Source organism: Amaranthus tricolor, chromosome 12, assembly GCF_026212465.1.
Source record: "Amaranthus tricolor cultivar Red isolate AtriRed21 chromosome 12, ASM2621246v1, whole genome shotgun sequence".
NCBI classification, from domain to species: domain Eukaryota; kingdom Viridiplantae; phylum Streptophyta; class Magnoliopsida; order Caryophyllales; family Amaranthaceae; genus Amaranthus; species Amaranthus tricolor.
This window is the reverse complement of record NC_080058.1, coordinates 537,524-558,740: the sequence shown is the minus strand read 5'-3', so window position 1 is coordinate 558,740 and position 21,217 is coordinate 537,524. Positions and strand designations below refer to the sequence as shown.

Here is a 21,217-nt window from a genome sequence, read left to right as displayed (position 1 = left end):
TCATATTTATATGACATTGCAGAAAATGTCTTCTAGTGAAATAACCTCAATTGTATCACTAACAGAGGTAAAAATTACGTGCATTTAATTATTCAAACCCTGTCTTGGTTGGAATCACTAAATAACATTGTGATAATGAAATGTTTCCTACCGAAACATTTTGATTATATATATTTGCCTGCCTATTCTGACTAACCTCTATGAAAGCAGAATATATATTTGCCTGCCTATTCTGACTATATTTTGATTGTTTCCTACTGTAAGGGAAGGCAATGAGTATGGAATAGTCACACAGATTTTAGTCTTGTTTTCATACATCAAAAAACACACAACTCTGATACCCTTCTTTCTGCTTATACCTTACTCTTGCTAAAGGAGCACAAGCAAAATCACAACAAAAATATGCTTCAATACCCACCAAAAACACCGATCACCCATTTATAGTCGTTACTCGACCACCCCTATTTGATCGGTGTTAGCGACCAACCACCAACTACACAACCGAAATGTTTTTCTTTCTACTGTTGCTGGTACTGTTGTTTTCCGTACTACAGCTAACAACCACGACATCCTCCTCTCCACCCATCTCGAAGCCAAATTGCCCTGAAAAATGCGGTAACATTACAATTCCATACCCATTTGGAATTGGAGAAAATTGTTATCACAATCAGTATTACAAAATCAGTTGCATTAATCACACAAAACCATTCCTGCATAAGTACGATCTGGAAGTAACGGATATATACTGGGTTGGCAGGGATCCTTACAGTTCCCTTTGGTCTGATACTGATTCAGGTTCACAAATTCAAGTATTAACAGTACATTCTGCTGTTCAGAATGTGTGCAACTCTAATTCCAGCATTAATTTTAGAAAAAGCCCATATCGATTTTCGAGTTCGTTCAATGTTCTTGGGGTTAATGGGTGTAATGGAAGTGCAGTCTTGAGAAATAAAATCGGAGACGAAATCTTAGCTGGATGTGCAAACATCTGTGGGAAAAAAGATAGTGTATCAGAATATTGCTATGGAGATGGATGTTGTGTAGCCCCATTATCTAAAAGTGTTGTTTTTTATGAGATAAAAGTTGATCATGAAGTAAATTCTACAAATTGTATGAGAGTTGGATTAATGTATAAAGAAATATTGTTGGATGATTTTATTGATGATGGAGCAGTTCCTGTAATACTAGAATGGGAGGCACCATCTTCATTACTAGTACCTAATTACAAGGATCAGAGTGTATTATGTGATGATTATGAACATACCTGTTCTTGTGGCAATATGTTTGAAGGAAACCCATATCTTCCCAATGGATGCCATGGTAAATAGCTTGGTTTGCTATCCTTTTATTTATTTATATAGAGTGTATGAGATATTGTGAGGCTCCAATCGTCAGAGCTGATGGTTGGAAACTTGGAATTGCCATGGTAAATAACTTAGTTTGTTTGGCAAATGGCTTTTTGTTTGACTTTTAGTTGATTTGTCTAATTGCCCATCCAAAAAAGTCTTTGGTAAATGGCTTTAAATCGGCTGAAAAGCTGACTTTTATGCCAAAATCAAAAAGCTATTTGGTTTGTTCGGCAAATAACTATTAACTAGAGTTGTTGGCTGGTTTGACCAAGTGGAGAAATTTATCAGCTGATAAGTCAACTGTTTAAGAGGGTTGTTATGGAGATGTTTGGTAAAAAAAAAATACTTGTTAGCTATTGGTTGTCTATTAAAAAAAATTGGTCAAAAAGCCAAAAGACAATGTAAACCAAATGCCTAATCAAAAGCCATTTATCAACTATTTTTTTTACCAAAAATATGCATACTAAATTAAACAGTTGTTTTTAACAACTAGCAAACCAACTAATATTTTCAGTTGGCCAAACCAATGAACCAATCAACAGCTGCAACAACAAGTCAACAACCATTTGTCAAACAAACCATTTAATCATTTTTATAGAGTATATAACGTATCTTAGGGCCTCGACCAGATATTTAAGCTTATGGTTGGAAACCTGACCAAAATATATTATAAATTCTATCACACATTCCCACCCCACACACGAGAGCCCTTTAGACCGTTAACTTCTGATATAATGTCAATAATCAACTCAATCAAAAGATTAAGCTAACTAATGGTTGAAAACTTATGATATGTTATTTACTCAATTGATTTTATATGACATTTTATTCTTGCTTAATAATTCCGACTATAAACTAACCAACTCCCTTTTGTTCTAGTTCTGAAGGAGTGTAGAAAGTGCAGACACGGTTGTGATTATTTCGATCCTGTATTCAAACAAGTTCACTGCAAAAGGAATCCACTGTTCAAGTTGGGATCAGTACTTGGTAAGAACAAATGAATTTAGTTTTTAACAAATTTATGTCTGTTTAACTGTTTTTTAATTAGTACTTGCTAAAATGATAGCTAATTAGTAGGATTACTAGAATGAGTATGCTACAACACACTATTTGTCTTGCCTATGGCGTGTACTGGGTTATTTGTTTTTATTGGCAGGTCATTCTCGAGCCGAGAGTCTCACTGATCACAACCTCCTTATCTCTTATGATTTGCCATCATCCAACTCTCCCTATACCCTAATCATAGTTTCTATAAACGGAATTATATATATATATATATATATATATATATATATATATATATATATAATTATGATGAGAATTCAAAATATTATAACAAAGTAAAAGAGACGGACCAAAATAAAAACTGTGACATTCTCATGGGGACAGAATCCACAGATGGAGTATAAGTTAGGGTTTTAATATGACCACAAACTAATTGTCAAGGATATTGCATCCATATTGTGAAAAGCTCATTTTAAACAAGTTTAGTTCAGTTTCATGTATTTTACCAAATGACCATTGAATCTCCTATGGAAAAAATCTTTGCAAATATGATTTGTTGGGATGATTTATCCTACATCGATGAATTAAAGATGGCGTTCACACTTAAGTTATTGGAGCATTTCCTCCCATTGCCATATGGTTTTGGGATGATATCTCCTTGGCTTATTGCGTCCACCTAATGTTTCCCCGATAATATGTTGGTACCGACAGTAAATCTAGCTAAACTTAACATCTAATCTGGTTTGATATATTTTCAGGATTTAGCTTAGGTATTGGCTTAGTGGTATTACTCCTAGGGAGTTATTGGCTCTACAGAGTGTTAAAAAAGAAGAAAGAAGTTAAGCGCAGATCTGAGTACTATAAGAGGAATGGTGGATTATTATTACAACAACAAATAGGTTATAGTGAGGGTGCTACCGAGAGATCAAAAGTTTTTCCGATCACAGAGTTAGAGAAGGCGACCGACAACTTCAACAAAAACCGAATCCTTGGGCAAGGTGGCCAAGGCACAGTTTATAAGGGGATGTTAAAGGATGGTCGAATAGTTGCCATTAAGAAGTCTAAAAAAGTAGATGAGAATCAGTTAGAACAATTTATCAATGAAGTTGTTATTCTGACTCAAATTAATCATCGAAACGTAGTGAAATTATTAGGGTGTTGTTTAGAGACAGAAGTTCCTCTGCTTGTGTACGAGTTTATTCAGAATGGCACACTTTATGAGCATATTCATAGCGGAAGTGAAGATTTTCATATTACTTGGGAAATGCGTTTACAAATGGCAGCGGAATCAGCTGATGCTATAGCGTACTTGCATTCATATTCATCTGCTCCTATATATCATAGAGATATTAAGTCCGCAAATATACTTTTAGACGATAAATTTAAAGCAAAAGTTTCGGATTTTGGGACTTCAAAAGCCATCGACATTGAGGAAACTCATGTGACAACTCTCGTGTTGGGAACTTATGGTTATCTAGATCCGGAGTACTTTCAATCAAATCAATTTAGTGAGAAAAGCGATGTTTACAGTTTTGGCGTAGTCCTTGTTGAGCTCATTACCGGCAAGAAACCATTATGCCCAACTAAAGACGGAGGATGGATAAGTTTAGCAGTTGAATTTCTATTCCACATGGAAAACTCTCGTCTAAATGACATTTTGGATGTTCGAGTTTCAGATGAGGGAAAGGAAGAAGAGTTTGTAGCGGTTGCTAAGCTTGCACATCGATGTTTGAACATGGACGATAAACAAAGGCCGACAATGAGAGAAATCGCGAAGGTGCTAGATGAGATCAGATCGTCCCATTTGTTACATTCGACCGAACCAAATTCTATGGTTGACAATGACAAGAGGGTGATGATGGAAATGAGGGATAAGGATAATAAACCTTCCTCAAGTTATACAAGCATGTTCTTTTCAGAATATGCTCCGAGTACTAACTCCATTGAGCTATCAACCATTTAGTCGCAGGTTTTTCTAGTTTTCTAGGCATGTTGGTGCTCAACCCCATAGGGCCTATAAAATAAGAGGTCTTAATTATTAATTAATATTAACTTTACTTATTTTTATTAGTACTTTTTTAGTCTTGTATTTTTTAAAATTAAATTAGACATTAATAAATAGTAATTGTATATTTTTAGCGCACCCCAGGATTCATGATCTTTAATGCTAGTGCTCATTCGACTCATCAGGTCAATTGTGAATTAGGTGTTTCGAGTTGGTTCAAAATCAAATCTTGTGTTTATGTTGGTTCTAAATAATTGTGAATTTATTTTTAAATTTGAGACATTAGATCTGTTTTGAACACCTTTGATCATGAATATGATATATTGTCATGAATATATGAAACTTTGTAATGAATTTTTTTGCGAGTAATTTGAACGTTTCAAAGTTTGTAGTAAATTGAATTATCATTGGTAAAACAAACATCTCTAATTTAGTTTCCCTAATTACCCAAGTCTTAAATAATCTAACATGCAACTCTCAAACTTTCACTATTAATTACACTCTTAACATTACTTTTTCACCTTCTGAGTTCTTGTTCATTCATTCATCCTCGATAAATAACAAAAACCCATCTTATTGTTCTAGTCACATTGGTAAACTAAAGATCTCTAATTTAACTTTTTCCTAATTATCCAAAAGTCTTCAATAATCTGATACACAACCCTCTAACTTTCACTATTAATTACACTAAAAAAATACTTCTTCACTATCTTATTCATTGATTCATCTATTCTCTATAAATACCCATCTGATTTTTGTAGAACATCATCTCACATAACACATACATTGTCTTTACTCAACCAAAATTGGGGCGTAATAACAAGCAAAACTCAAGCAGCAACAACAATTCATCAATTCAAACCACAAACAACCAAGTCCCTTGTTTCGACAAGCTCATTGGACATTCAACCAATTTCATTACTTCCACCTCCACCACCCATCATTTCATCGTACAATGATCGTATTCGACCCCTCCTAGATGTTGTCGACAAACTTCGAAACCTTAAAGTCATGAAGGAAGGCATTCAGCTTCCTACAATTGTTCGTAGGAGATCAGTCTTCTTGCAAGTCTAGTGTTCTAGAATCATTAGTTGGCATTAGTCTTCCGAGAGGGCAGGGGATTTGTACCCGTGTACCACTTATCATGAGGCTGCAACATCAGCGTAACCCAGACCCCGAACTCTTCTTTGAGTATATGGGTAAAACTGTGGAGACTGATGAATCGAATGTCTCTGAGGCTATTAACTTAGCTACTCGAGAGATTGCTGGTAATGCTAAGGGGATATCCAATTCTCCTATAACTTCAATAGTGAAGAAAAATGGTGTTCCGAATTTAACCATGGTTGATCTTCCTGGGATCACTCGGGTTCCAGTTCATGGACAACCCGAGAACATATATGAACAAATTAGAGATATAATTATGGAGTATATTACCCCTGAAGAGAGTATTATACTGAATGTTTTATCAGCGACTGTTGATTTTTCAACTTGTGAGTCGATTATGATGTCGCAGAGTGTCGACAAAACTGGGCAGAGAACATTAGCTGTGGTAACTAAAGCTGATAGAGCTCCTGAGGGATTGCTCGAGAAGGTAACTAATGATGTAAGTATCGGTCTTGGGATGTTTGTGTTTGAAACAGGATTGGGAAGAATCTTATGAAGATGCACGGTTAGAAGAGGAGAAATTGTTTGATACCCACAATCTTTTATCAAGGATTGATAAATCAATTGTTGGTTTTCCTGTTTTAGCTCAAAGATTAGTTAATATTCAAGCTGCTATAATTGCTAAATGTTTGCTATAGTTAAGCAAATTAATAACAAGATGAACATAAATATGACTGAGCTTAACAAGTTACGGAAGAATATATCTTCTGGAGCAGAGGCTACTGCAGTGTTCATGCAGGTTATGGGGTTAGTTAAGGAATCTCCTAGAAAGATACTTATCAGAGGCGTGTATGATGAGTATCCTGAAGACTTAAGCATGCATTGTATTGCTTGTTTGGCGGAGATGTTAGATGAATTATCCACAACAACAAAGGTATTTGGGAATGATGATAATGAATTGAAGTTGGGAAGTTTTTTAATGGATGAAATTCGAGTTCTTGAAGAAGCAAAGGGAATAGGGCTACCCAATTTTCTTGCTCGATCATCGTTTCTTACTGTATTGCAGGAGAAAGTACAGAGGATCTCACATACTCCTTGTTGAAATACTGTGACTTGAACACTACTCCGCGGGGCGCGGAGCTTGGTCAGATTGGGCTCCGCGGGGCGCGGAGTTGCTTCTGATCTCACTCTGCGGCTCGCGTAATGGCGGTTTCTTTGCACGTTTTTGGCCGGTTACTCTTAGTATTTGACGGTTTTTTGTATTTTCTTAACCTAATTCCTTTTTATTATGAGGTATACTATATAAAGGCCTCATGTAATTAGAATTATGAGGGGATGCAACGCAAAACACAAAGTGAGGAAAATTAAGAGAGAAAAAGCTTGGAGAACCATTGTTGTGGTTTCTCGTGTTCATCTTGTAATCTCCCGGTTTATAGTGAAAAGTTTATTCTCGGTGCCGGTGGACGTAGCTATCACGTTGATAGTGAACTACGTTAATTTCTCGGTGTGATTTTCTTTATTGTTTGTTTGAATCTTTATTGTTTTATTATTGTTTTTCGATCTTTGCTTCCGCTGTCGCACAACAATTGGTATCAGAGCTCAGGTTTGATCCTAGGAAGAGTTTTTGAAGGAAACAATGGTAGGAGATTCTACAATAAGGATTGAGAAATTTAATGGAAAGAATAGCTTTGGGCTGTGGCAGATTAAGATGAAGGCGTTATTAAAGCAGTTGCAGATTTGGTGTCCGTTGATCCCAAAGAGTGCGACATCTACGTCGGGATCTGGAGACGGATGGACTGATGAACAGTTAGTAGTGATGGAAGAGAAGGCTCATTCTACCATCTTACTAAGTCTTGATGATCATATCATCACGGAGGTTGCTGATCAGGAGACGGCCGCAGAATTATGGTTAAAATTGGAGTCACTGTACATGACAAAATCTTTAACCAACAAATTGCTACTGAAACGCGGTTGTTTAGCCTCAGGATGCAGTCAGGTACGCCATTAAGGGATCATCTAGAAAATCTTAATTCTATTTTACTAGATTTGCGTAATTTAGAAGTTAAGATAGATGATGAGGATGCAGCGTTAATATTGCTTGTTTCTCTACCGAATAGTTATGAGAACTTTGTGGAGTCTTTTGTGGTTGGCAAAAACTCGTTGACCCTAGAAGAAGTGAAGGCAGCACTTTATACTAGGGAGTTGCGTCAAAAGGCGACAGGTGATAATGAGAATTATGGCAGTGGGTTAGTTGTTAGGTCGGGTAGAAATTCTAGAAAGAATAAGGGGTCTAACAATAGTAACGGTGCTAGGTCGGATACTTGTAATAGTAGAGAAGGGTCTAACAACACTAAGACCATAATATGTTATCACTGTCAGGAACCAGGGCATTTTAGGTCTAAATGTCCAGAATTAAAGAATAAATCTCAGGCTACAGTAGTCGAAAGTAAACAGAACAAGAGCTATGATTCGGAGGAAGATTTAGCATTGATTAGTTGTGTTGAGTCTAGTGATTTGGTTGATAGCTGGATTCTTGATTCTAGTAGTTCGTTCCATATGAGTCCTCGTCGTGATTGGTTTGATACTTATGAGTCTTGTCTTGGGGCTTCATTTACGATTGCTAACGGTACTCCATGTGAAGTAGTAGGTATTGGTTCCATGAGACTTCGGACTAGTGATGGGAGAAGGGTTACTTTGACTAAGGTGAGGCATGTTCCTGCATTGGAGAAGAACTTGATATCGCTTGGGACCCTAGATGATTTGGGGCTCAAGGGTGAGTTTAGCAATGGGGAAGTGAGTTTCTTTAAGGGTTCGGATTTGATACTTAAGGGTGTCAAGGTGAAATCCCTGTATGTCTTTCAGGGTGTTACGCTGCCTAGTTCTTCTGTTAGTGCTTCTACTTGTCACCAGGAGATGACGATTTATGATAGGCATGGTCATACGGGTGAAAGTAGAGGGCTGGAATTGTCCATTAAGAATCGTCTTACATGTGTCAAGGATGCCTACCTTGAGGAAGACAAGCATTGTGTGTTTGGGTTTAAACACGGGTTTGAGCTTAGCATTGAAGCTCATGATCACTTGTATGGTAAGATAGTTAGTTGGCTACTTTTGGATAGTTCGTTTTGTGGATTTGTTATGTTCTGTGTTTTAGGTATTTTGTGGCATCATACCTATGGGATAACACCTTTGCAGAACGGTGTTACAGGAATAGCAAATTGGACCTTGTTAGGGGGAGTCTTATGCATGCTCTCTGATACTTGGTTGTTGAGTAGATACTGGATTAGTTTGTTCGATCGGGGTTTACACACGGGATTAGAGGTGCCCAGTATGTGTGTGGTGTGGCTCAGTAGGGTATCGTGCTATCTCATACTTGGAGTCTTGTTAGGGCTTTGGTGTGTTGTTGTGTATTTTGCAGCAGCTGATTATGGTGATAGTGGTACCGAGTTTGAGGTGGAGTATGAGGTTAACTCCTCATCCATTTCTGTTCGACCCCAGATTGATGATGTTGATGCTACCCCAGGTATCTCTCTGAATGTGATTTCTGGTGCTATCTTTATCTCTGTGGATAGTTTAAAGGAGTTAGTACAGGGAACATTCCGCCGATCTAAAGGGTTTCAAGAAAAGCCTATATGTATTATCGAGAAGTCTAATAGGTTGGCTGTAGGGAGTGTTGTTTTCGTTGCTATAAGTGTGGAAGGTTATGCATTGAATCTTGTGGGATTGGCAAGGTTGGTAGCCATTTTTGTGGAGTCACTTGGACCTCCAGCTTATGAGCACATAGTAGAGTATAGTGAGCTGGCGCAGTGGCTTGCTATGACTTTACGTATGAGCAGAGTGTGGGAACTGTTGTATGGACTGGTAGTGTTACTTAGCTCAATTACATCACCTCATTTTGAGACTAAGTCGGTCTACATGTCTAGAGTAATGGTTCTGTGTTTGAAGTATGCTGTGATGTGTACTCGTTTTGCGCATGCCAGAAGTGTCATTTGCAGGTTTGTGACTCAACCTGGGTGGGGGCACTGGCAAGTAGAGATTTGTTCTCTCTACGGTTTGCTTGGATCAGTTGTTGTGTTTCTTATGTACGGGAATGATATTAAGTGCTTTGTTACATCGGTTGAAGCTTGGGTTGTGTTCGCTGAGTTTGATTATGTCTTGATCTCAGTGATGGTTCTTTGTGATCAACCTTGGTTGGCTTTTGTGTACTACGATTGTGTGTTTAGTGATCAGGTACTTGATGTTCGGGAGAAGCACAGTATGGTCAGAATTCATTCGGAATGCACGTACATGAAGATAGAGGTAAAGAAGGTAGGATGGTCTGACAGTCCTAGTAGATTCTTTACTATGTTGGATTCATTAGCATAGGCCCTTAGGGGCGGTGTGAGGGAGCTCACAGGTGGAGGTGTGCACAACCTCAAAGTGGAGCTTGCCTCGTGTACTCGTGATGCAGATAGAGCATTATGAGTGAACTTGTGATGCTAGTTGAGCGTTATGAGTTGTTATACTTGGAAACGAGTATGTGATGGGTCTTAGTTGAAGACTTATCGGGATGGGTCTTGGTTGGAGACTTGTCGGGATGTATGGCTTATGCTTGAGCTTTGCATCGGGTTTGGCTTGAGAATAGTTTTGTTTCACTATGGTTTGATGAGGTAGTGGTTGACTACGTGTTCTCGTCAAGGTGGAGATTGTTGAAATACTGTGACTTGAACACTACTCTGCGGGGCGCGGAGCTTGGTCAGATTGGGCTCCGCAGGGCGCGTAATTCTCCGCGGGGCGCGGAGTTGCATCTGATCTCACTCTGCGGCTCGCGTAATGGCGGTTTCTTTGCACATTTTTGGTCGGTTACTCTTAGTATTTGACGGTTTTTTGTATTTTCTTAACCTAATTCATTTTTATTTTGAGGTATACTATATAAAGGCCTCATGTAATTAGAATTATGAGGGGATGCAACGCAAAACACAAAGTGAGGAAAACTAAGAGAGAAAAAGCTTGTAGAGCCATTGTTGTGGTTTCTCGTGTTCATCTTGTAATCTCCCGGTTTATAGTGAAAATTTTATTCTCGGTGCCGATGGACGTAGCTATCACGTTGATAGTGAACCACGTTAATTTCTCGGTGTGATTTTCTTTATTGTTTGTTTGAATCTTTATTGTTTTATTATTGTTTTTCGATCTTTGCTTCCGCTGTCGCACAACACTCCTGTTGAATTTATGATCAAAGTTTGGAATTACATCGAGGGTGTTGTTTTTACTGTCTTGGCTCATCACTGTGAAAATTACCCTTCATTGCAGAGCATGTGTAAACGAGCTGCAGGAAACCTGATTTCTCGAATGAGAGATGAGTCAGTACTTCGTGTGAAGGAGATAGTTCAGATGGAAAAGTTTGCTGATTATACTTGTGACCCAGAATACTTATCTTATTAGACTCGACTTATGTGGAGGCAGGATACGTTTAGGAAAATTGTGGAAGGCAGTTTATTTGATGATAATGATGTAAAGATAACAACAATGGAAATTGAAGGGCTGGGAAAAGTTGATCTTGTTCATTTGGAAAAGTACAAACATCTTGCACAAGAGGCTTTTGACATGAAGATGAGAATGATTTCGTATTGGAAGATTGTTCTTAAAAGAATGGTCGATTCTATGGCATTGTATTTGTTATTCAGTATTCGGATGTTGGTGAATAATAATTTGGAGTATGAGATTATCGAAGAAATGACTGGTTATGGAGGAGGGCTTGAAAGGATGCTGGATGAGTCGCCATTGGTTGCTGGAAAACGAGAGAGGTTGATGATGAGTATTAAGCTGCTTAAGGAATCGAATGCTGTTCTAGCCAAGATCATGGACATGATTGCAGTTATTGAGTGATTGAGTCTTGGTATGAAATGAGATGTCGACAAAATTATGTCAATGACCTGTTTTGATCTTTTGGTTATAGGAATAAAGTATATTGAAATGTTTTGGCATGGAACTTTTTAAAATTTTCTTGTCTTCTATTTTAAATGTATGGTTGTTAAATCATACATCTTTTGGGTTATATTTAACCATTTTTACTATCTTATATATCTATAATGGTGGAATTACTTTAAAAGTCTAGAATCTAATCTTAAATAATAAAAATAACATCAAAATAACACCGCATTATAAAATTAATATGATAATTTAAAACCAACTAACTATAACATACCATTTTTCGTAAGTTCTGAGTAAAAATTATACAAACTATATACAACGTACTTGACACTACTTAGTCTTACAGTCATTCATTATCAAAACCATCAAACTATTAGCATCTGATAGTACTTATACAGTCATATATAATGTAAAAACATGCTCAGAATAGAAAGCATAGCTAGTTATATGAAAGATTCTTGCATCGTAAGGTGTGTCCCTTAAATTTAATGGAGGAAGATCCTAGGCCAAAATCAGAGAAGAACATATTTGTTGTTGAAGAGCCAATATGCTTATCACTTCTTGTTGCCATCAAAACTCCCTTGCCAGCCATAGAATCGGATTCTCTTGTATCGGGCACATGTGAAGATGATCTAATCTCATCTAGTACCATCGCGACTTCTCTCATAGTAGGCCTTTCTTTCCCGTTCATCTTCAAGCATTGTCTTGCAAGCTTAGCAAAGGCAACAAATTCTTCTTCATTTCCCTCTTCCAAAATTCGAGCATCTAAAATATCAAAGAGACGAGAATTTTCCATGTGGAAAAGAAATTCAACTGCTAAGCTTATCCATCCTCCGTCTTTGGTTGGGCAAATTGGTTTTTTGCCGGTGATAAGCTCAACAAGGACTACACCAAAACTGTAAACATCACTTTTTGCAGTGAATTGATTCGACTGAAAGTACTCAGGATCGAGATAACCATAAGTACCGATTACACAAGTAGTCACATGAGTTTGCTCTATTTCAATGGATTTTGAGGTACCAAAATCGGACACTTTTGCTCTGTATTTGGAATCCAGGAGTATATTTGCGGACTTGATATCTCTATGATATATAGGAGACGATGAAGATGAATGCAGGTATGCTATCGCATCCGCTGATTCTGCTGCCATTTGTAAACGCATTTTCCAAGTAACATGAAAATCTTCACTCCCGACATGGATATGCTCATAAAGTGTTCCATTTTGAACAAACTCGTACAAAAGCAAAGGGACTTCTGTCTCTAAACAACAACCTAGCAACTTCACCACATTCCGATGATTAATTTGGGACAGAATAACAACTTCATTGACAAATTGTTCTAATTGACTCTCGTCTACTTTCTTAGACTTCTTAATGGCAACTATTCTACCATCCTTTAACATTCCCTTATAAACTGTGCCTTGGCCACCTTGCCCAAGGATTCGTTTTTTGTTGAAGTTGTCGGTTGCCTTCTCCAGCTCTGTGACCGGAAAAATTCTTGTTTTTTGGGTAGTACCTTCAACGGAACCTATTTGTTGTTGCAACAACAAGCCCCCATTTCTTTTGAAGTAATCAGATTTGCGCTTAGCTTCTTTCTTTCTCTTTACTATTCTATAGAGCCAATAACAACCTAGGAGCATTACCATTAATCCCAAACCTAAGCTGAATCCTGGAAAAAAGAACAGGTAAAAAAAGTTCATCTTAGTGCATCAGGATTCAAGATCAATAAAACTAGCCATCACTTAGCACATGATGTAATGTTGAGAAAGAATCAGTGGTTCATCTTACTTTTATTGAACAATAACTTAGAATAAGTGCTTTTCAACAACTAAATAAGAAAAAAGGCATGAAAACAACACATTCATTTTTAGTTTAAATTTTTGAACAGCAACTGTTGCAAGTAGTGAAGAAAAATATAATTGAGATGACTGTATGACTGCTCAAATGGTAAGCTTGCAATAAACTGGAAGATTAGAAATCTTAGAGTTCATTCCGGTCTCCAATTGAATTAAGCTGATCTTAAATGTGTGAAGTAAAAAAAAAGTTTTGGAAAATAGAGTCTTGAAGAGATAATAATACCTTGAAAACTAAGAAAAACAGAATTACAAAAATGAAAAACTAAATGAAGAAATATACTGAAAAGTTCTTACCAAGTACAGATCCCCACTTAAAGATTGGATACTTGTCACAGTAATAATGTCTAGATCCATCAGATTCATTCCAAGCTATCTTACACCGATGTATGCAGCTCCTACAATCCCTTACAACTAGGACAAAAAGGAATTGATTTTCCTCAAAAATCATGGAGTTGAAGAAAAATTCTCATCATTGAGATAGGGGTGGTCATGGGGCGGGTATGGCCGGACCCGGACCCGGACCCTTTTATTTTTTACGGATCCAGACCCTAAGAGTTTAAATTTTTCAGACCCAGACCCAGACCCTACGGATTTGACGGGTCTAGGGTCCTTAATGGGTCTTATACAAAGCCTCTTTGATTTGTCAAAATTGAACCTTTTGCGAGTCTTTTTGTATTTTTGTAAACAACTTATTATCGTATTACAAACACTTGTTCGAGTCCATAAAATTCAAATACATAATATATTAATAATGAGAAAGAAAAAGTTGGGGTTACTGGACACTGGTACTGCGGTAGTGTAGTGCCTTACTAGTTACTAGATTGAGATTAATGAGAAGGCAAATTAGGCAATCAATATTCAAGGCATTATATATCAATAATAAAAAAATTAATATTAGAATTTAGAAATCAGAAATTCATAATATAAAATTTAAAATTTTAGGGTCCGAGTCTTCACCTTAGGACCTGGACCCCCGGACCCGGACCCGTCAAATATTTTTTGATCTAGATCCGATCCAGATCCGATGGGTCTCAAAAATTAAGACCCAAACCTTTAAAAAAGGGGCGGGTCCGAAATGGGTCCAACAGGATACTGAACCCATGACCATCCCTAATTGAGATGATAATTAAATGATAGAGGAAATAGCTTTTTACATTGGCATCCTTCGGGAAGATACGGGCTACCTTCATAATAATCATAACAGCAACCACAATCCTCATTAAAGTGCAGCCGTTGCAAAGGAGTTGGATCTGGGGCAGACCATTCCAATACCATTGAGACTGTGCTCTCAGCAGACTTGTTCACTGAGCGGCGGTCAATTAATCCTGCTGTCATCTCACACGCAGAAGAATCTGCTTCATAATCGACCTCTAGCTCATAGAAATCGAGACCTTCATAATCATCACCCATTGTATTATATGTTATAAAAGAAGCTTGACAACATCCAATCCCATAGCAGTCCTTGGTAGCAATGTCAACAGCTTCGTTGACACATACGGCAGCACACCCGGTCAAGATGTTTCTACTCCTATTCTTCAAGACAACACTGCCACCACAGCCATCCACCACAAGAACATTATACACAGTAGAAAAAAGATATGGACTCCGACGAAAGTCAACGCTATATTTAGATTTACACACATCCTGGAGAGTAACCCCTACTATTAATATTTCCTCGTTTTCCATCTCAAAACTAGATCTACTTGCCTTTTTGCCCATCCAATTTATATCCTTAACTTCAAGATTGAACTTCTGCAAGAATGGTTTGGGAGTACCAAATGAAGCATTATTACAAGTTATCTCATAAAACTCATTGTGAAAACAATTTTTTGCACCAAATCCAAAAGGAAACGGAATTTTAATGTTCCCACATTGGTCTGGGCATCCTGGCTTTGCAATGGCTGGATAAGAGGATGATGCTGTCAACTGCAAATGCCATATTGGGTAGAACAGCACGAAGAGCAGAAGGATACAGGACATCACGAGTGTGTATGTTTATATTGTACAGATTTCTTAATCTTTTCTCGATTAGGAGTATTTATTCTCCCTCCCTTACAATATAATTAGCAACAAATTACTTTTAAAGTAGTCAGTTATGACTTTTTAAAGGATAATAAATTGATGTTACGCGGGTCTCCTATTTTCCTTTTCTTAATTAATACAAAGACTTGAATCCTTAGACTATTCCAAATCAACGCATTTCTCAACCCGTGTCTTTCACTGCTGCTTTTAATTACTATTCTTCTGCAGAAAATTAAGGACATAGGAAGAGTATTGATTACTAGGTGCTCTATGAATTACATCACCTAATAAGCCTAAGGTAATTGATTAGAGCCCCTAATTAAATTGAGGATAATTTGAAATTAGAAACCTTAATGGAAAATCAAGAAATTGTGCAAACAATTAATCAATAAAGCAAGATAACAAAACTAACATGGTTCACTCGGTGTGAGCTACATCCACACCTATCCTTTTTATTTTATTGATAAAACAAAAACTTTCTTAAGCTTAAATGACTTACAGCGTATGTTTTGGGATTTTGGGGAAAGAATAGAGATTATAGAGAGATCATAAGGATTCGACTAAAAATGTAAATTGAATTTAACTAACTAATGTAATTTGTGATTATTTATAGTAAATAATTACAATTATACACATTAGATCCTACTCCTAAAACAGAGCAATAATCGTAATTGAAATAACAAATTTGGCATCAGATCAACAGCCGAAGTCAAATCAGCTTTCCTGTGGGCTATGGCCATCAAGAAAACCAAACTCTGCTTTTTCCTCCGGAAAACATCCAAATTGATTTTTCAACCCTTCTTTTAATCAATTCTTTTGGATCCACTTTTATTCTCGACATTTTCTAGTGGTGTCGCAATTGTCCCATGTCCATGAGAAACTTCCATAGAATCACTATAGATTAAGTGATCAAGAAGTACCTAATGCAAGTTCACTGCTTTAGACTTTTCTAAAAATAGCTATCACGTAAAACGATAACATATTTACATGGCTGATGTGGTTTCAAAACGACAGATTAGTTGGTGTAGTCTAAGTCTAAGAGAGAACATTTACAATAGAAAAATTGATAAGTGACTTAGTGGTAAGAGCACAATTGTTTTTTTAGTACATGGTAGGCTAAGGAAGGACAACGAGATCAAACCCAGGATGTTGTAAGATCGCCTAATCCTTAGGGATTCTTACAAGCTTTAATCACGGATCGAAAGAAAGAACGATGAAAGAACGATAAAGGGAATGAAAGGTGGTTAATGTCGAATGCAAGGATTGAATTTTTTTTGTGTAATCTGTTTGATTTTCGAAAATGCAAATAGAGGATAGTTATGGCTAAAATCGAAACTCACTATGAATCCACGTAGCAAGTAACGACGCTATTAAGACACAGGTGCACGCGCCAAATACACCAAGCATAAGAATTTTTGCAAATACGACTCTAATCCAAGAGTCATACAAACAACGGGGATTTGAAACAAGTGTTTCGGGTTTTCTTTATCATTAATCAACTTTCTAAAAATGTATTACATGGTAAGCTAATTATAAAGACAATAAAACGTAAGAAACTAACTCGAAAACCGACTCCCCACAAACCGTGCATAACCTGCTGGAGTGGCGTGTGGGAGTTACTCCATATGGCTGGTTATCATCCTTTGATAACCGTCCATCTTGTGAGTAACTTTTCACGTAACTTCCGCCCATTAATGCCTATTACAAAATCGACTCATAACCACCTAATAATTCATAAATAAACTACTTAAAAACCGACTAATAACTTCCCTTGACTTCCTAATTTAATTCAGAAAATAACTCCTAAAAGACCTATTATGAAAACCGAAAATAACCACCTATTTTATAATTTTTTTTAATTACATGGAAATAACTACCTGGCTACTTGGACTAAAAAGACTTCAAGGAGATGGCCTTCCACACGCTAGAGTGGCGTCATTTTGCTGCTTGTAACTTCCGTGCTTCAACTTTTGATTTTCGTCCTTGATCTCTTCCTTGACCTCACTTAAATACATGACATATTTTTGTTTGTTTTTCTTGATTAAAATAAAATACTAAACATAGATGGACCGACCCTAAATAACATAAAATAAAACATGAAATAAAAACTTAAACATTAAAGTTTAAATTTGCATGAGGTGAAACTTGATTACGTATGATCTTTGAAAGGTGGATTAAATGAGTGCTTGTTACATGAGAGTGTGGCGCCAACACAAGACCTTATCCAAAAAACAATGATACATGCTCTAACTGAATTAAGAACAATTCCTATTTAAAGTATGATTACGAATTTGAGGTCCGGAAATAAATCTTTAACTCTTTAATTTTTTTTGGACAATAACCTTGACCTTTCTAATCAACTGATTGAAATTTGTACTAAATCCACCATATCTCACCAGGTAAATAATACTTCTATGAGTAATATCATATTCACATACTTACAAATAATTGGAGTATCAAAGTGAAATTTGTGAATTGAATTTTGGGGAAAGAATAGAAATTATAGAGAGATTATAAGGATTTGATTAAAAATGTGAATTGAATTTAACTAACTAATGTAATTTGTGATTATTTATAGTAATTGATTACTATTTATAGGATTTGATTACAATTATATACATTAGATCCTACTCCTAAAACAGAGCAATAATCGTAATTGAAATAACAAACTTGGCATCAGATCAATAGCCAAAGTCAAATCAGCTTTCCTGTGGGCTATGGCCATCAAGAAAACCAAACTCTGCTTTTTTCTCCGGAAAACATCCAAATTGATTTTTCAACCCTTCTTTTAATCAATTATTTTGGATCCACTTTTGTTCTCAGACATTTTCTAGTGGTGTCGCAATTGTCCCATGTCCATGAGAAACTTCCATAGAATCACTATAGATTAAGTGATCAAGAAGTACCTTTAATTGTCAGTTACCAGAAATTAGTGGCATGCCTTCAATAGACCACGAAGTGCAGGAGCTACAGTCAAAAAAGGTTGTTTCTGTATTATAAGGACTATTATACTCCATGATCACAAACTCGCTCTTTGAACATTTTGATGCTGTTGGCTTGGACATATGGGGAGATCTGATTGCTTCAAGTAGGACAACGATTTCTCTCATTGTGGGCCGCTGTTTTCCATTCATATTCAAGCATTGTTTTGCAAGGTTAGCAACTGCTATTAACTCATCTTTCTTGGCCTCTTCAGAAATCCGAGGGTCCAAATTATCAAACAGACAAGAATTTTCCATTTGAAAGAGGAATTCAGTAGCCAAGCTCATCCACCCACCAGATGTAGTGGGGAAAACCGGTTTTTTCCCTGTTAAGAGTTCGACAAGAACTACTCCAAAACTATAAACATCACTTTTTTCAGTAAACTGATTTGATTGAAAATACTCGGGATCCAAATAACCATATGTGCCTTGAACACTTGTCGTAACATGTGTTTGCTCAATGGTAATAGCCCTCGAAGTTCCAAAGTCTGAAACTTTTGCCCTGTATTTGTCATCTAAAAGTATATTGGAGGACTTAATGTCTCTATGATATATTGGAGCAGAAGCAGAAGAATGTAGATATGTTAGAGCACTAGCTGATTCGGAAGCAATTTGTAAGCGCATTTTCCAAGTAATATGAAAATCTTCACTTGGGTCATGAAGATGTTGGTACAATGTTCCATTTACGATGAACTCATAAACAAGCAATGGAACTTCTGTCTCTAAACAACATCCCAGTAATTTGACCACACTCCGGTGATTGACAAGAGAAAGAATAACCAATTCATTGATAAATTGTTCCAACTGGTTCTTGTCTACCACTTTAGACTTCTTAATGGCAACAATGCTTCCATCCACTAACATTCCTTTGTAGACGGTACCTTGTCCTCCTTGGCCAAGTATTCTGTCTTCACTAAAATTGTTCGTCCCTTTCTCCAACTCGCTGAGAGTAAAAAGTGTAGTTTTATCAACAACACCATCTCTAGAAGATATTTGCTGCTGCAATAGTAAACCACCATTTCTCTTAAAGTATTTAGCTTTTTGCTTAACTACTTTTATCCTTTTTCTAAATCTGTAAAGCCAATAACAACCTAGGAGTAAAATCACGGATCCTGTGCTTATGCTGAATCCTGAAATAAGTACCATATACATATTAACATCGAGAAAGGCTTTTGAGTGTGACCAGGTGACAGTTTGAGCAATTCCATTTTTATTTTCAGTGAGCAAATTGCGCAAATTTTAGTAACTTTTAAAGTACTTACCAAGAATAGATGACCTTTTATGCAAATGATGCTTTTCACAATAATAATAATAACCAGTTGTTATATTCAAAAAACAACCATATTTGCACTTCTGGCATTCTTTCACCACTACAACAATACAGAATTAATCAACTTTTTTGTTCTGAAGAAGAACAATTGGTTATAAAGAACACATAAAATGTTACTTGGGAACTTACATTGGCATCCATTCGGAAGATAAGGGTTTCCTACATAGCCGTGGTAGTCCGAACACGAACAGCTTTGAGTGCCGTCTTGGTAGTCAACACAAGAAAAAGTATCAGATGATGCAATATCAGCAGTTCTCCATTCTAATACCGTTGGAAATAATTTAGGACTTGAAATATTCCCAGAGAAATTTATCATGGAGCGAATATGAAGCAAGCCTGCAGCCACATTGCAAGTCTGGGAACTCGACACAATCTCATAAAAATCAAGACCTCTTTCTATATTTTCATCAATTGGAGATGACAGGAGGGTAGCCTTGCAACCTTCAATCCCAAAATAGTTGCTACTTTTTGTCATAGAAGTATCATTCATGCACATTGAAGCACATCCAGTCACAATATCCCCATCCCTATTCTTCAATACAGCATTAACACCACAACCGCTCACTGCAAAAACATTGTACCATCTTGAAAAGCGATACGGACTATTTTGGAGGTCAACCGGCTCAGCAGCATCACCACCATGACTTCTACATCTATTTTGAAGGATGTTCCCCACTAAAAGAATTTGCTCAGATTCCTCCTCATCACTAAGTGCGTGTCCTTTTAAATTTCTGTGAAACCAATTTATGTCCAATATCTCAAGATTAAAATGATACAAGAATGGTTTAGGGGGAGAAAAAGAAGTGTTACAAATGATTGCATAGGATTCATTATAATAGCAGCCAGCACCAATTCCAAAGGGATGTGGAATCCTGACATTGCCACAATGATCTGAGCAATTAGGCTTTGCAATAGGTGAAGTTCTTTTCAAGGAGGATGAAGAAACAGTTAGCTGTGATAGTGATTGCAGCTTCAACAACAGCAAAAACAGTGATATTTTCATTGTTTTATGTTTGTATTGCATAAATTTATTCCTTATGCTTTTTAAATGATAGAAAATTGGAAGATATAAAGTTGTAATAGTAATTGCAGCTTCAAAAACAGCAAAAATGCACTATTAGTGAACCATAAAAGAAGATAGAAAATTGAAACTCAGACGATTTTAAAAGAGAACGAGGAGGAGAGGACCAAAGATGACCTAAAAGACAAGAGTCAAAAGGGATATGAAATTTTAGACTTACTATTTGAGATGGTAGAAAATCAAAATGAATGAAAAAGAAGAATTCATGTGGAAGTGGTCTACTGGTTTAAGTAGCCGACGGCAATCTTTTGGGATTAATGCTTTTGGTTGTTATTGTTGTTGTATGCTTTTGAAATGATGGTTAGTCCAACTACAAACTAAGCAGGTATGTAAAGTCATTTTTTTTTTTCAAAGACTATTATCTGAGTGTTTCTACATTTCTATCAACTAATTTTTATCAAAAAGATTGAGTCGAAAGTCTTGGCAACTTTTCCAAGTCTTCTCTTCTCCCCTTCAACCACGCTATCAATTTCGTCTTCTGCAAAATCTATAATTAGTAAGACCCATGGAGAAAAACTGGTCCATTGAAGAAACACCCAATCACAGACCTTTATAATGATCTTTCTCACATTAACAAC

The 21,217-nt window shown here is 36.7% G+C and overlaps 3 protein-coding genes and 1 pseudogene across 3 annotated transcripts; 2 read left to right on the top strand and 2 right to left on the bottom strand.

The window, feature by feature from the left end:
* The first annotated feature begins 218 nt into the window (after positions 1–218).
* Positions 219–4,949, top strand: LOC130796978 (putative wall-associated receptor kinase-like 11). The gene is made up of 3 exons (XM_057659439.1): positions 219–1,320; positions 2,229–2,336; positions 3,113–4,949. The coding sequence occupies exons 1-3, from the start codon at positions 507–509 to the stop codon at positions 4,315–4,317; spliced, it is 2,127 nt and encodes a 708-aa protein (XP_057515422.1). The 5' UTR covers positions 219–506; the 3' UTR covers positions 4,318–4,949.
* Positions 4,950–5,040: 91 nt separating this feature from the next.
* On the top strand, positions 5,041–11,325 carry LOC130796982 (dynamin-related protein 4C-like; annotated as a pseudogene).
* A 307-nt stretch (positions 11,326–11,632) lies between these two features.
* Positions 11,633–15,305, bottom strand: LOC130796976 (wall-associated receptor kinase-like 8). The gene is made up of 3 exons (XM_057659438.1): positions 14,380–15,305; positions 13,520–13,636; positions 11,633–13,038 (listed from the first exon to the last, which is right to left on the bottom strand). The coding sequence occupies exons 1-3, from the start codon at positions 15,203–15,205 to the stop codon at positions 11,810–11,812; spliced, it is 2,172 nt and encodes a 723-aa protein (XP_057515421.1). The 5' UTR covers positions 15,206–15,305; the 3' UTR covers positions 11,633–11,809.
* A 2,857-nt stretch (positions 15,306–18,162) lies between these two features.
* Positions 18,163–20,582, bottom strand: LOC130796974 (wall-associated receptor kinase-like 8). The gene is made up of 3 exons (XM_057659437.1): positions 19,688–20,582; positions 19,491–19,598; positions 18,163–19,358 (listed from the first exon to the last, which is right to left on the bottom strand). The coding sequence occupies exons 1-3, from the start codon at positions 20,580–20,582 to the stop codon at positions 18,163–18,165; spliced, it is 2,199 nt and encodes a 732-aa protein (XP_057515420.1).
* Between the last annotated feature and the right edge of the window lie 635 nt (positions 20,583–21,217).

Bases quoted from the DNA above. Each gene is read 5' to 3' on its own strand.
- LOC130796978 (XM_057659439.1), top strand. From the start codon at position 507: ATGTTTTTCTTTCTACTGTTGCTGGTACTGTTGTTTTCCGTACTACAG. The intron at 1,321-2,228 runs GTAAATAGCTTG...CTTTTGTTCTAG, and splicing joins TCTTCCCAATGGATGCCATG to TTCTGAAGGAGTGTAGAAAG. The intron at 2,337-3,112 runs GTAAGAACAAAT...ATATATTTTCAG, and splicing joins CAAGTTGGGATCAGTACTTG to GATTTAGCTTAGGTATTGGC.
- LOC130796974 (XM_057659437.1), bottom strand. From the start codon at position 20,582: ATGCAATACAAACATAAAACAATGAAAATATCACTGTTTTTGCTGTTG. The intron at 19,599-19,687 runs GTAAGTTCCCAA...GTATTGTTGTAG, and splicing joins TCTTCCGAATGGATGCCAAT to TGGTGAAAGAATGCCAGAAG. The intron at 19,359-19,490 runs GTAAGTACTTTA...TACTTATTTCAG, and splicing joins TAAAAGGTCATCTATTCTTG to GATTCAGCATAAGCACAGGA.
- LOC130796976 (XM_057659438.1), bottom strand. From the start codon at position 15,205: ATGTCCTGTATCCTTCTGCTCTTCGTGCTGTTCTACCCAATATGGCAT. The intron at 13,637-14,379 runs GTAAAAAGCTAT...TTTTTGTCCTAG, and splicing joins TCTTCCCGAAGGATGCCAAT to TTGTAAGGGATTGTAGGAGC. The intron at 13,039-13,519 runs GTAAGAACTTTT...TCTTTTTTCCAG, and splicing joins TAAGTGGGGATCTGTACTTG to GATTCAGCTTAGGTTTGGGA.